Source organism: Myotis davidii, unplaced genomic scaffold, assembly GCF_000327345.1.
Source record: "Myotis davidii unplaced genomic scaffold, ASM32734v1 scaffold217, whole genome shotgun sequence".
Classification (NCBI taxonomy): Eukaryota; Metazoa; Chordata; class Mammalia; order Chiroptera; family Vespertilionidae; genus Myotis; species Myotis davidii.
This window is the reverse complement of record NW_006290034.1, coordinates 4,363,313-4,378,567: the sequence shown is the minus strand read 5'-3', so window position 1 is coordinate 4,378,567 and position 15,255 is coordinate 4,363,313. Positions and strand designations below refer to the sequence as shown.

Sequence of the window (15,255 nt, the reverse complement as noted above, 5' to 3'; positions counted from 1 at the left end):
CATCGACGATGAGAGAGAATCACTGGTTGCCTGCCTCCTGCACACCCCCTACGGGGGATTGATCCCGCAACCCGGGCATGTGCCCTGACCAGGAATTCTACTGTGACCTCCTGGTTCACAGGAATGACACTCAACCACTGAGCCACACCGGTCGGGCTTTCTGATATTTCTCGAGTAAACATTTCAGGGTCCTCAGGAACAAATCCAAGCTAGTTTGACTCCCCAAAATTGAACATAATTAAAGCATAGTGATTAATCACAAAAATAATATGTAATTATATATGTGTTTTCCGATGGTCTTAGGCCACCTCTATGAAAGGATCGTTCGACCCCCAAAGGGGTCGCGACCCACAGGTTGAGAACCGCTGCACTAGACCACGACGTCAGTAGGCCATGTTTTCTTTCTTCTCCTTGTCGTCGTAAATGCTACTCCTAACCTACTGTCCTTCTAACCTACTGTCTTTTTACACCTTCCCCTCTGGGTTTGTTGGTTAACTTCCAGGTGTTTATTATATGGGGGTAAAGAATGGCAAACTATTCCACTCTGTTCTGAGGGTGTTGGTCCAGACTCACGTCTTTCATGATTATTTCTTAGCCGCTAAAGAACTTACGATTCTGAGCTAAGTAGAGGTGTACCTATTTTTTGTCCTGGAGATGACACCTGAGAAAGTCTGGAGTTGTGCAATACTCATATCGAGCCATTTCAGAAGATAACTTCAGAGAGTTTGCTCTTACAAGTTTTCAAGGATATTCATATTTTTAAAATGAAGTACACCATAGAGTTCTTACAGTTCCAAGATAAGCATATAAGGCCCTTTGAAAATTTCCTTGAGTAAATCCAAGTTTTTCTTGGATTGGAATAAAGAAATAGAGCCTTGTGAGTATGGTCGTGAAGATAATGTCAGAAACTATTTTGTACTCTCTGTCCAAAGAAGGCTGCCCTGAGACCTGTGGTAGCGCTCTCAGATTTTAATCGGATCACTCTTGCCAGCCAAGCTCCGCTAAGGCCAAAGAGGGAAATGGAACACGTACCCCCCCCCCCCTGCCCCCCCCCCCCCGCCCCCCACTTACTTAGGACTGTGGGAACATTGCTCTATTACAGACAGTGTGCTTTATTTTTTCCACATTTTTCAAGCAACAAGATTCAAATTTTATGTTTCAATTAAAATTTAAAGCATTTGCAAATACCATGGCAGGACATGGGCAGAGGAGCCTTCACTTTTTCCTCCCTCTAATCTCTGAACTTGGAAGTGAGCTAATGCACGTGAGTCGATCCTGAGGATGTTTGCGCCCAAAATTGGACATGAACATATTTTGAGGAGAAGCGGGCCTAAGATACCCAAAACTCCTCCCAGTTGAACCCTATTACAAATGCAGGATGTTTATTTTATTTAAACTTGTTTCCAATTACAGTTTACATTTCATATTAGTTGGTATTAGTTTCAGGCATACAGCATAGTGATTAGACAATCACATACTTTACCAAGTGGTCCGCCCCTGATATTTCAAGGACCACCTGGCACCAGTAAGCTGATTTCCAAAAGCCATCAAATGCAAACAAGAAGAGAAAGGTCATTTGCAATCTCGCCTGCTACAGATCACCCGTTTCCTTTCTGTGTAAAACAGGAAAGCAGAAAGCACTTTTCAGGAAGAGGGTTAAGTGGGGAATGACACAGGGAGTGGGTATTGGAAATACCTGATCCATGACTGTTGGGAGACCAGGAAGAGCCGGAGTCACAGGAAGCCACCACCTACGAGCTCAGCGACCTGCAGCCCCAGAGCGGTGATTGCCAAGCCCGTCACCCGCAGCTGCACAAACACCAGCCTGACACTCGTCCCCACTTCTGCCTGCCACTGTTGGGGGAGAACTTCTCCCTTCTAGCCGGGTGACTCACAGGCGCGCCTCTCGTCCACCCAGCCCACACCGAAATCCCGCTGGCACAGAACCTGGGAGATGTAGTTCCCAGGCGTCCAGCCCCTGGGAAAAGCTGAAAGGGAGGCATGATAGAGAGGACTCAGCCAGGAAGTTGTTATGGAGACAGGGGTGTCCGGGGGGTGTTGGGGGGGCGGGGACTAGGCCCAAGCCCTTTTTATTTTGGGGTTCCACCCCAAACCGTGCAGGATACGTGAACATTCACTAATGCTTTATTCACGTTCGAGGCCATTTTCGAGAAGTAAGGAGCGTGGTGTGGTGGTGAAGAGCAAAATTAAGTGGAAGAGCGCTGTGAGATGAAAGGGGATGTCTGTCACGTTACAGTCTTCGTGCTGTGTTTACAGCAGCAGCAGAACTAAAACTGCTAATGAAATCAGATTGCAGTCTCAGATCTCAGCATATTCTTAAAGCGACGTGACCTCAGGCCGCAGGCTTCGGTCCCTTATCTGTACGATGAGGAAGACGTTATCTCTCTCCGCCGTGACTGTCTCAGGGAACCCGACATAAGGCACGCGGTAGGCCCTCACTCAACCAAGGGGAACTGAGCAGTCCTAGATGCGACCTCTCATTCTGGTTTATGCCGGCCCTGGCTGCGTTCCCTGCGGGGCGTGGTGTCTGTTCTGCCTGGTGCCAGACGGGGGAGGTGGGCCAGGGCTGCCCACCTCCTGCCCCAAAGAGATGGGGATGGCCTGGGACTCTTGGAGTGGAAGCTCTGGTGTGGGATTCTCCACTTGGCTGGGTGATAATGACAGCTTTCTGTTCTCTGAATCACATTTGAAGTCTGCATTCACAAAGGTGTCTCAGGAATGGTAATTAGAGAGCATGAAACCAGGATTTTCTCACCGGGAATGTCCTGAGAACTACCCTGATGTAGAGGAAGCAGCGCTGAGCACCGTGTGTGATGAGAGGGTGTGGAGACCCGCACGGCCTGTCATTTGCTCATTTGAGTGCTGGGAAGAGACAAAAGTATTGTTTAAGCTCTGGAGGGGAAGGTACTTTCGGTAAGGAAAAAAGATCAGATAATATCCTTTAAGAACGTTGCAGCATAATACCCATAGACAGTGCACAGTGTCTCTGTCACATAATGGAATAAGAAATTGCTGTTTCGCTGCAGAAGAATTGAGTTAGGCTTTACATGAGGAAGTTGCTAAAGTTGAGTGAGTTAGGAGGGACCTCAGATATTTCAGGTCGTTTTTTGTTTAAGTAGCATGAGCCACAGAAGCAGCACCGGTGAGTTTTGAATCGGTTGATAGGCCTGCCTGTACATTTAAAAATAATAATAATGCACAGATTTCTCTACTTCAGGTAGAAGGCAGTGTTGATAGTTTCCTTTCTTTTTTTAGGCCTTCCTTCCTTCCTTCGGTTTATTTAGATGGGGTGAGGCCTCTGGCTTGTTATGCGGCCTTTGCTAGATACTAGGTTTTGTACAAATAACAACCCAAAAGGTGTTACTTATGGATATAGTTAAGGGGTTATATAGGATGGTTTTCATTTAAATGGCAATTTTAAATTTAATTATAATAATTCCTACTATAATAATCACTGAGACTTGCCTTAGGAATGTAATGTGAAGTACCTATAAGCAGTTCCTGGGACTATAGACACCATGCCATGTATTTGGGTCTTTCTGTCTATATGTCTGTCTGTCTTTCTTCTTCCCTTCCTTTCCCTTCTCTCCTTCCCTTCCCTTCCCTTCCTCTTTTTCCTCCCTCCCTCCCTGCCGTTCTTCCTTCGACATTAAAAACAAACTAACAAAAGAAATTCATGCAGAGTCCTGAACCAGGTGCTAAGCATGGAGACACGGCCTCAGTCGTTGACAAGACTTCCCAGTTGTAGAGCTCACCATGTGCCGCTGGCCATTTCCAGCAGCAAGAAAAGAGGCCTCAGGAAGCAACCTGTGGTTGAGAAGCTCCCGCTCGGTCGTGGCTGTGGCCACCGTAACAAGCCTCTGCGTTTCTGGGAGTGGCTGTGATGGGCTTGATAACAGCCATTCTTAAAGGATATTATTCAGTGGCTGCAAGGGCCCTTCCTGGCCTTTCTGGGCATCATCAGTGCATCTCCTAGGAATGGGCACTTCCTCAGAGGCGCTAAGACTTCAGGAATCAGAATACAATGAGCAACTTAAAAAAATTTTTTTTATTGATTTTTTTTTAAAAAGAGGGAAGGAGAGGGAGAGAAAGAGGGAAACATTGATGTGAGAGGGAAACATCCATTGGCTGCCTCCCACACACCCCCTATCAGAGATTGAGCTCTAAACCTGGGCATGTGCCCGAACCAGCAACTTTTTGGTGCATGGGATGACACCCAACCAAATGAGCCACATGGGCTAGGACACGATGAGAAACTTTTGATCTGGGAATTTTCCTTTTATGATATAGGAACAATCCTTTGATGGTCTCAACATTCCAGTGACACTTTTGTCTTCAATAAGCTCTTGACTTGTATATGAAGCAGCTTTCACAACACTAGTTTCTGTCTAGTGCAGCGGTTTTCAACCTGTGGGTCGCGACCATCGGAAAACACATATAGCATATCAGATATTTACATGATGATTCATAGCAGTAGCAAAATTATGTTATGAAGTAGCAACGAAAATAATTTTATGGTTGGGGGTCACCACAACATGAGGAACTGTATTAAAGGGTCGCGACATTAGGAAGGTTGAGAACCACTGGTCTAGTGTTTCCTTGGGTGGCCATGCTTGACTTGAATGTATTTGTTAGGTTGGATTCTCACATGAATCTTTAACCTTTCCTTACAGAAGGCAAAAAAGCAAGCAAGCAAGCAAGCAAGCAAACAAAAAAGCAAAAAAATAAAAAAATAAAATAAGGCAATATTTTCTTTTTTAAAGAAGTGGCTTCATTTTATTAAGAAGATTATAGATTTTCTATCTTAGAAAGCAGTATTAAAAACCAGCAGCAAAACTTCAGTATTTGAAATATAAATGATGAAGTTATTTCTTAAAATCAATAACTTCGAATCAACTGAAAAACCAATGTGCTTTATAAATATGCCTTTGAAAGTAGTTTCCATATCATCGTGGTGAGTATATTGGCTCAGTGGATTTCAATATGAGTGCAAAGTATGCTGTTCCATTTATAAAAAGTATAAAAGTATTGAAATGTCAGAGGCCGTGAGTAGCATCCTCAGTGAACAGTTCTGGGCCTACTGTGTGAAAGGCACTTGGGTAGGCACTGGGAGCATTGTTGTTTGAGAGCTATTTCAGGCTAGTTAGAGGCATACCCAAGGCTTTCTCTAGAAAGCAAAAATACATATAAGTATACAGTAGCACATGCCAATGGTTACCTGCACGCAACTTGGAGGCTAGAGAATTGGATGAGGGCCCTGATTTGGGGTAGGAACGCTTCATTGAGAAAGTGGTGTATGACGGGAGGGCGGACCTGAGACAGGTGGCGAGGAGGAGGGTTCTAGGTAAGGCTGGCATGTCAGGTTGTGCCAGACACAGGGCACTGCATTCCAGGGGTCTCGTTCCCATCCCCAAATCGATGTAATTTATTCTTCCTGAATGTGAAGCAAACATGATGCAATCACCCTCTTTAGACAAGTGGTATAGAGTGGATGATGAGGAAAGTCAACGTAAAGGTGGCAAGTACGTAGTAACAGTTCCGGGCCCGTCTGCTACCCTGATAATGTCAAATAGTCGCGAACATCCAATCACAGGCAGCCTTTTTATTGGTCACATTAGCAGCTTCGCTCAGAACTAGGTCAAACCTTTGGAGACCGCACGCTGTTCAGCCTGCTGGCCTGGGCCTTGGCGGTTGGAATCATGGACAACAGAGGTACTCACATCTTCTCTGCTTATGGCACGTTTAGCAACTGTGATTCCTCCCCATTTCACTGCTGGGCCCAACAACAACAAAACAAGTCACCCCACATTTAATTTTAAAATCACAGTTGATGTAAAATATTAGGTTATTTCAGGCATACAACCCCGTGATTAAACATTTACATAACTCATGAAGCGATCACCCCGATACATCTAGTACCCACCTGGTGGCATTCATAGTTATTGCAATATTATTGGCTATATTCCCTGTGCTATACTTCACTTCCTGGGGACTATTCTGTAACTACCAAATTGTATTTTTTAATCCCTTCATCTTTTTCACCCATTCATCCCCCAACCACCCTCCCCTCTGGCAACCATCAAAATGTTCTCTGTACCTATAAATCTAAAAACCCTAGCATTTTTGTTTTTAAGTTGTTAGTTCTAGACAACTTCATGGTTGTTTGGGAAAGAAAAAATATAGCCCTAGCCAGTTGGCTCAGTGGATAGAGTGTTGGCCTGCGAACTGAAGGACCAACCCCAGGTTTGATTCCGATCAAGGGGATAGGCCTGGGTTGTGGGCTCGATCTCCAGTAGGGGGTGTGCAGGAGGCAACTAATCAATGATTCTCTCATCATTGATGTTTCTATCTCTCCCTTCCTCTCTGAAATAATAATAAAAAATATGTATTAGAAATAATAAAAATATGTATTATACATACACACAGTATATACACACACACACACACATATATATACACATACACCTACTAGTATATGTTTTTAAAAGACTACAGACAAATTGAAAGGAAAAAGGTTTTACTCTTAATTTCCTTCTTAAATACCCATAGTTACTTACCTGTTGGGCATGGCACAACTTCCCTCATCACTCACACACCGGCACCCCCCACTTCTGGTCCCGCATTGATGGGCTGTGTACTGCTTTCTAACCACAGCAGCTGCTGTGCACCCAGCTTCACAGAGGCAGGCCGTGGCAGGAGCCCCGTGCGACCTGCTGTTGGAACTCCGCACTGATCTGGACCAGTGGTTTGTGCCGCCTCTGACGGGTGTGCAGTATTCCTGTGATTTTCTTGAAAGTCTGAAATACCCTGCAGTGTCCCTGGGTGTTTGCTCTGGTGTTCCAGGGCACGTGGGTGCGCAGTTTGGGAACCACACCGTAATCTTACATCTCGATCGTGAGCGAGAGACTGGAGATGACTTGCCTCCTGGTCTGGGCAGTGACCCAGGTCAGTTGTCAGATGGCACGGCTGGGTGCCCCGCCGTGTAAACTCTCCCTCCCTTGTCACAGCACCCGTGTTTATAGCTGCATTTCCCTCAGTCATCCTTGCTGAGTCCAGCATCCTGCATTTTATAGCCAGTTGTTCGCTTTTGTGTGCAAGTGGGTGACACAGTTCTTACCGAGTCTCCGGTGTGGAGCTGATGCTTTACATAAACCGTGTTCACCTCAAGCATGCAGGGCCAGGGATGCTCAGGCAGCATGACTGAGCGAGTCTAGAAGGTGTGGGCTGGTTCCCTGGGAGCGGAATCACACAACAACATAAATAGTGTGTGGAAGTGACAAGTCGGTCAGTCCACGGAGGTCACCAAGTCCCCGCCGTGATGTGGGAACCTCTGTGCCTGAGGACGTTAGAGAGCAGTGAGGCCGACCTTACCTGCATCACCTCTTTCTATTGCAAGTGACCGATGCTGAAGCCAAGGGCGGAGGGGCTGGTTCTTCTGACAGAACTGGCCCGTGTAATTGGCCCATGTGATCTGGGAGCAGCCTGGTGTTCAGACTTGGGTTTCTACATACCATTTGCAGGTAAAGGAGACAGACCTGCTTGGAGAAATGGCTGATTCCAGAACCAGAGCCGAGGAACTGGGAGGTGGGCCTGGGACAACTTGGTTGCAGGAAAGAGAGTCATGTCCAGAGGACACTGGGCGTGGTTTGAAGGCACCCCCAGTGGTCAGATTTGGGACAGTCTGAACATCAAACAGAATGATGGCAATTGATTGTTGTTACACAAGAAAAAAAAGTGCATGGAGGAGCAGAAAGGCGGAGATGGAATGAAAGAATTAGAGAAAGCACTATTTTGCAGTCCCAAAATGGAATAATGGAGGCAACAATTATCAACGAATGCTAGAAGTCCATGATGAAAAATAATTGGGAAATAGGACAGCCACATGGTTCCAAATTCTCACCCCAGGTTTTTTTTTTTTTTGGGGGGGGGTTGGTTTCTTTTTACTGATGTAAAGGGGGACAAGTACCTTTACAACAGAGAGATGTGGCAGTATCCATCTAAACCAGTGGTTCTCAACCTTCTGGCCCTTTAAATACAGTTCCTCATGTTGTGACCCAACCATAAAATTATTTTCGTTGCTACTTCATAATTGTAATGCTGCTACTGTTATGAATCGTCATGTAAATATCTGATATGCAGGATGGTCTTAGGCGACCCCTGTGAAAGGGTCGTTCCGCCACCAAAGGGGTCGCGACCCACAGGTTGAGAACCACTGGTCTAAACCAAGTGATCAAGCTTACCATCAGTAATAGCGGGATAGCATAATATTCCGTGTGCTCTGATGTGATGAAAGAGAAAGTTCACAGCATGAGAGTATTTTTGCCAAAAAGTGTGTAACTTGTGTCTAGACTTAGCTTTTGGTTCACAGGAAATACATGGGATGGACGAACAGACTTCAATAATAAGACTGACGGAGTACGTCGATTAAGGGGTGATCAAATTTGAGGAGTGCCTGGAAAAGCGGGAGTGTACAGTGACCTTTGTCAAACCCAGCAAATATTTGTGGGACGCAGTGGGATCGAACTAGTTAAGGGGTGAGTCAGGCGAAGACTGGTTCTAGACAGAAGGGAAGGCCTGTTTTAAAATCCGCTTCTACGCCTGCATAACGGCCACATTTCACAGAATATACAGTATTTTACTTTCAGCGGTAATACTTGCTTTCTGAATTCAGGGCCAGAGCGCTGGGTGGAAGTCCCGGCCGTCTTTCCCACACGGGGGACCTCTGACTTGGGCGCGGGCTCTTCGGGAGGGACGGGTGCAATTTTGTTCTGCTCCTGGGTGAGCGATGAGTCGGGCACTTAATTATGTCAAAAGAGCAGTTACAGAAGCCGCAGGAGAGTCATTATTGTCCGTCTTGGCTGAATGCGAGGCTTTTAATCTGTAAAGAAGTGTCTCTGTGCGGCAGGGCTGCATGCAGAGCCACGCCGTGTCCTCACGGTCTCCCCGGGATGTTCAGGGTGAACGCAGGCCCTGCGTCTGCCACGGCTGCTGCTTCCCTGTGGCTCTAGCCCCTGCGGCCTCAGCATCTGAGGGGGGTTCCTGTTAAAGGGTAGCAGTCCGTGTCTGAGTTCAGCCCCTGGAAAAATCTGGATGTTTCAAGTGGAGAGGAAGTAAAATGAGCCTCTTGAGAATTCAAGGACAAACCAAGGTGAGACACAAAACAACCACAGAAAACATCCACAGCGCTGAAAGGAGAGAAACGCGGCCGCAGGCATAGCTCAGGGGCCTCTTACGTTCTGGAGGTGGATGATTTTATGTCACGTGCCCCATGGCGGGTGATATTTCCAACAGGACGCGCTCACTGAGGGGCGTGTGCACTTGCTTGGGTGGGTCGGTGTTTTTGACAATGACACCGAGTTCTGTTGGTGTTTGCAGCGTCCTTGGCGTCTGCCTGCCCCTGGCACCCCAGGGCTGTTGATGAGCCGCGTGGGCTCTTGTCCAGGCTCAGCTTTTCCACACAAAAAAGAAACTCTGTTCCCTGTAATTGGCCCGTGTGATCTGGGAGCAGCCTCGTGGCCATTCAAGGGCTTCATTGGGGTGACTGTCCCTCTCTCGTGCGTGACTAGCTTTCCCCGCTCTATCATGATATTACCATCAAAATAGGGTTATGTTGAGCAGCTCCATTGTGTTTGAAAAGTCTTCTCTCTTTCTCTCTCTCTCACTACCTCCCCAGTCCTCTGTTTCCTTTTGCAGCAAAATGGGAGAGTCTGTATTTTATCTTCACCTTTTCTCTTCCCGTTGTTTCTTGAACCTGCCGCCATCCACTGTTCATCCCAATCCCCACGTGGCCCCTGCTTTGTCTCGGCGGACGCGGGGCCTTCACACTGCCGGCTCTGTGCACAGCGCTGGGCCGAATCTTCCCTGACCGTCAGCGGCTGCTGACCCAGCTCACCACCCCTCCTTCCTGGCTACACGCTCTTTCCTTGCTTCAGGGCAGAGCTGTTGCCTGGGCTGTTCTCCTCTCTCCCTGGTCGCTCTGCTCACCCTGGTGGGTTCCTCCTCGTCTCCTGGCCTCCTAAGCTTCCCTGGCCCCAGGCCCTCTCCTCTCCTCCCCTCTGCCTTCTCCCTGGTGATGTCAGACAGCATCATGGTGAAAACCACAGTTGTGTATACTCTGTGTGTGGAGTGCACACCTGTACCCCGGACTCCAGACTCGTCCACTTCCTATGGGATGATGAACAGGCATCTCACCTCCAGTGCAGCCAGATGTAACACCTGTCCCCCCTGGGCCTCTCTCACCCGGATCATTGCAGTAGCCTCCTATCAGGCTTGCCTGTCTCCATCCTTGATCAAGCCCCTTCTACTCTACATGCAAGTCAGCCTGAAAGACCCTTTAAAAATATCAGATTGCGTCCCTCCCCGGCTCCCAGGCCTCCTGTCTCAGTCGGAGTGCCGACCTGTCCAACAGGGTCCTTCATTCTCCATCCCATTTCCCTCTGCGCACCTTCCCCCTCTGCTCGTCACGCAGTGCCCGGGCCATGTCGCCCCTTCCTCAGACAGCCTCAGTCACTGCTGCTGCGGGGCCTGGGTAGAGGCTGCGTTAGGCAGGAGGCACTGTCCTGGATTCTTCGTGGCCTGCGCCTCACCACCTCCGGTCCCTGCTTACCTGTCCTCTTCTCTCTGACACCTCCCTTCTCCAACCACCCCATTGAAGCTCACTCCCACCACCCTGATCAGCCCTCCCAAATCCTCCTCCTGGCTTTATTTTTATTATTTTTATAAAATATATTTTCATTGATTTCAGCGAGGAAGGGAGAGGGAGAGATAGAAACATCAGTGATGAGAGAGAATCATCAATCAGTTGCCTCTTGCACGCCCCCTGCTGGGGAGCAAGCCACAATCTGGCGGGCGTGCCTCTTGCACGCCCCCTACTGGGGAGCAAGCCACAATCCCGCGGGCATGTGCCCTTGACCTGGAATTGAACCATGACCTCCTGGTTCAGAGGTTGACACTCAACCACTGAGCTACGTGGGCTGGGCCCGGCTTTATTTTTTTCTACTGCGCTTAGCACCACATGAAAATAATACTAACGTTTTTGTTGCCGGGTTTGTTCTTGTCTGTCTTCGTAGAACATGAGGACAGACATCTCGTCTGCCTTGGTCACAGCATGTCCCCGGGGCCCGGGACGGGTGGCTGCTGGGTAAATCCTGCTGCAGGGCCATTGAGCAGCAGCTTCAGACTGAGGGCTTCCTCCCGGTTGCTTTTTACGGCGTTCCGGGTGCGACCGAGAACAGGCAGCATGGGCACATGTGACACATAATAATAGCTGTTTCTGTCCCTCAGTTTCTCTGTTTGAAGAACATCCGGACCTTCCTCACGGCCTGTTGCGAGACATTTGGAATGAGGAAGAGCGAGCTCTTCGAGGCCTTCGACCTGTTCGATGTCCGGGACTTTGGAAAGGTAATGCTGCATTTTATTTTTTCATGTATTTTCTTTTTAAATTGGAGAACCTTTAAGCAAATACTTGTTTCTTGTTGAAATAGGACATGTGACTTAAGAGGCCTACATGTTTCAGGACCAGTACCGCTTCCCTCCAGTTCTCTCTCTACCCCAAAGACTCCGCAGTTTTGGGAGCTGGGGATGTTCGGTTGCCTCTCTCTGTTTTGACTTGAGGAGGTGACTTGGGGAGGACACGAATCACTGAGATGTTTGAGATGGTTAAATAGCTCCTTCACTAATAGCTATTTCCAAGGACATGTGTTACAGGGAACGTTTTCATGTTATGGTTCCTGTGTGTGCCCCCCACACCTGTGTGTACGAGGTGACTGGAATCACCCTTTCAGAAGTGATGGTCACTTATTCTGTGGTCTTTGGGCATAAAGTTAAACTTCTTACGTGTCGGTCACAGGAACACTCCCCCCACCCAAGGCTCCTCAGCTTGGCTTGCGGTGGGTGCAGGTGGCCTCGGGGGCCTCCCTGGGTCTGGCTAGAAAGATCCTCATTGGCGAGTGCCTGCCATGGATCAGCCACTAACACATGTCCCGTCTATTTTTACTGCCCAGGATGAAGCGTTTGACATGTAAATCTCTTTTTATAATTTTCTGTTTGAACTCCCACTCTTATTCGAAATTTGATGTTTCTTCCTCGAAGTATTTTCCGTCCTGAATTATTCAAGAGCCTCCGGGGTGTTTGTGGCCCACGGGGCCCTAATTAGCCTCACTTCCAGCACCGTGTGGCACTCCCTCTCCAGCCCAGGTCTGCCGCCGGTGAAGATGGGTATTGTTAACCGGCTGCCTCCTGCACACCCCCTGCTGGGATCGAGCCTACAGCCCAGACATGTGCCCTTGACCGGAGTCGAACCCAGGACCCTTTCGTCCACTGGCCGATGCTCTATCCACTGAGTCAAACCGGCTAGGGCGGGGTCTCCTCATTCGACCTCTATGGAGGTACCGACTCCCACTGTCCGAGCAGCACTGGGGACCTCTGGTCTCCTTCCTCCCAGAAGGCCCGCAGTTTCCTGCTCATCAGCCAGCTGCCAGCCTGCAGCCGGCCCAGCCCACCAGGGTCCCCAGGAGACCACCTCTGTCTGCCCACAAAGGCCGCCTTCACGCCTCCCTGTCTGACAGCCGGGGGCTTGCCTGTATTTACATAACTAAGCTCTCCAGTGATTCCCTCCGGACAAAGAAAGCTTGGTCCAGGGCCTCCTTTGTGTCTGTTTGGGTGGAGAAGGGGCAACAGCCCCTGGCCTTCCCCAATGTGGGGTCTGAATGGGGGGGTCTGGTCGGCTAGCGCCACTGTGGCATCTTTAGCAGGATCCTCCTTTGTTTTTGCACAGAGCGACCTTTTGAGGAGCCTCTCCATCTCTTTCACTGTCTTTGCTGGTATATTTCACCCGGGCGGTTAACACCAGGCAGATTTTCCCATTCTCACCGCGTCTTACAGAGCCCTCGTGCCCGGGCCATGCACGGGTCATTCTTCACACTCTAGTGATTATTCAAGTGCATGTTGGGTCTGCTTTCTAGTAGTTTTTGAGCCAGTTCACAAAACCCTTCACTGTTTTCGAACCTTAATACAGTTGAAAACTTCTACAAGGGCATTGCCCAAGGAACCCCATTGTCTTGAGAAATGTGAATGGGTAGCTTCGGAAAAAACACCCTTGTTCACATGAGCTGGGTAAACACTGCAGGCCATGTCCTCCCTCTGTGAGAGGGGTCTGGCACACTAAAGGCACTGATAAGTCCTGCTTATGAGACTGAAGCAATGTGGTTGCAAACTATGCAGACCTTTCCCAGCGCAGCGGCAAGAGGGCCCAGAGTGAGCTCTCATTAGGGCTGGATATGACCTGTGAAAGGTGAGAGAAAACAAGAGGAAATAACGGAGCAGGTGCAACTTAGCGCCTTTCCCCCCCTTTTAAATGAATATAAGAAAAATCTAACGGCATTTACACTCACTTTCTGTAGATCTATTTTGCAACCCAGTCAGTATTTCGTGTTTCATTTTTTTTGAAGGTTTTCACTATATTTGTCCATTCTTCATTTTCCCTGTGTTTCATTTTTGGTGTTTTTGGCACTTGCTGATTATCAGGTGGAGACTTGGTCTCTCTGGAACACTTCAACCTTTTTTGGGTGTGTGTGTGAGAGATTATTTCTTATAAAAATGGAAATATTTGTTGTTTTGTACTAGGAAACTTTCTAGGAATAGGTTTCTGTGTTTCTGAGGTTACAGCAAATACATGCTGCTTATTAGTACATGCGTCCTTCTTCCATCTCAGCTGTGCTCACAGACCCTCAGCCCTGTCCTAGCCCTTTCAGTGTAGTTTATCCAGGGCGCACACATACGGAGCTCACGGAGTCTAATCTGCCGCCATCAGTGGTGAAGGTGATGGCTGGGAGTCCCCGGGGCTTGGTTAACTCTGTTAGGTGGCATTACAGTGGCCCACGCCTCGTCTGTCCCCGCAGCGTGATGCAGACCCTCGGCCTTCAGGCCTTCAGCTGTTGTGCGTGTGTGTTTCCTGTCAGCGGGCTCCTGTGGAGAAGGAGGGCGGTGTTTTCCGCGTTTATTCTCCCGGTTATCTTCTGAGCGGCTGTGCACATCTGTGGGCCCGGGAGGCCTGGCGCTGGCCCGGGGGCAGAACGGAGCGGGGGTGGGACTGGTGCATGCGTCCTCTGCGCAGGGCGGCAGGAAGTCAGCTCAGGCGCGTTCTGACCACCAAACAGCTGCAGGAAGCAATTCTTGAAGCAGCTGCAGCGGTGGGTCAGCCACGCACGCTTCCTCCGGAGAGCCGCCAGCTCTGAGTCACTTGTTTTCCACCTGAGCACCGGTCTTCGGAGGATTGCAGTGGAGACATGTGGGTTGACTCTGGACCTTTCGCTGCTTAGACGGCCCCTGGGGCTTGGAAGGTCCCGCTGAATCAGTGTGTCTGAGGACGAGAGGTGCCAGGACCAGCTGGGGGCCGGGGCCGTCAGAATCATTGGGTTAGAATGAATGGATGGCATTTGCATCTCCCAGGTGTTCTCCTGGGAACTGTGTGCGCCCAGTTGCACGCTCAGTGTGCTGGGTGACCCCGGCATCCGCTTTACCTTGCTGGTCTCCTCCGGGGTTTCTGTGTAAAGGAGCTGAGGGGTGATGCTTGCTGCTCTGAGTGGGCAGGTGTCTTATAGATTGCTTCCACTCTGTAGCCGCCTCTCATAATGCATCTTAGGATGACCACCCTAGCGTGGTTGTATTGTGGTATGGGAGGGTAGAGTCCACCATTGTTCCTGGTCAAGTCTAGGTTAGTTTTTTTGTGTGTGTTAATCCTCACCAGAGGATATTTTTCCATTGATTTTTTAGAAAAATATATTTTATTGATTTTTTACAGAGAGGAAGGGAGTGGGATAGAGAGTTAGAAACATCGATGAGAGAGAAACATCAATCAGCTGCCTCCTGCACATCTCCTACTGGGGATGTGCCCGCAACCAAGATACATGCCCTTGACCAGAATCGAACCTGGGACCCTTGAGTCCGCAGGCTGACGCTCCATCCACTGAGCCAAACCGGTTAGGGCTCCATTGATTTTTTAAGAGAGAGTGGAAGGGAGGGGGAGAGACAGAGAGAAACATCGATGTGAGGGAGACACATCCATTGGTTGCCTCCCACATATGCCCTGATCACGCCACAGACAGAACCTGCCGCCCAGGTGCATTCCCTTGACGAGGAATCCAGCCCATGGCCCTATGTGCCTGGGTTGAAGCTCTGACCACTGAGGAGCTCGCCAGGGCCGATACAGGATACTTTGTAATGGGTTTCAAAAAT

At 48.9% G+C, this 15,255-nt stretch overlaps 1 protein-coding gene across 1 annotated transcript in view; it reads left to right on the top strand.

The window, feature by feature from the left end:
• VAV3 (vav guanine nucleotide exchange factor 3) overlaps positions 1 to 15,255 on the top strand; it is a 170,223-nt gene that overhangs the window by 15,201 nt on the left and 139,767 nt on the right. The window contains exon 2 of the mRNA XM_015563403.1: positions 11,305 to 11,421. Within this exon, the coding sequence (XP_015418889.1) occupies positions 11,305 to 11,421 (117 nt within the window). The remainder of the gene's footprint in view (positions 1 to 11,304; positions 11,422 to 15,255) is intronic.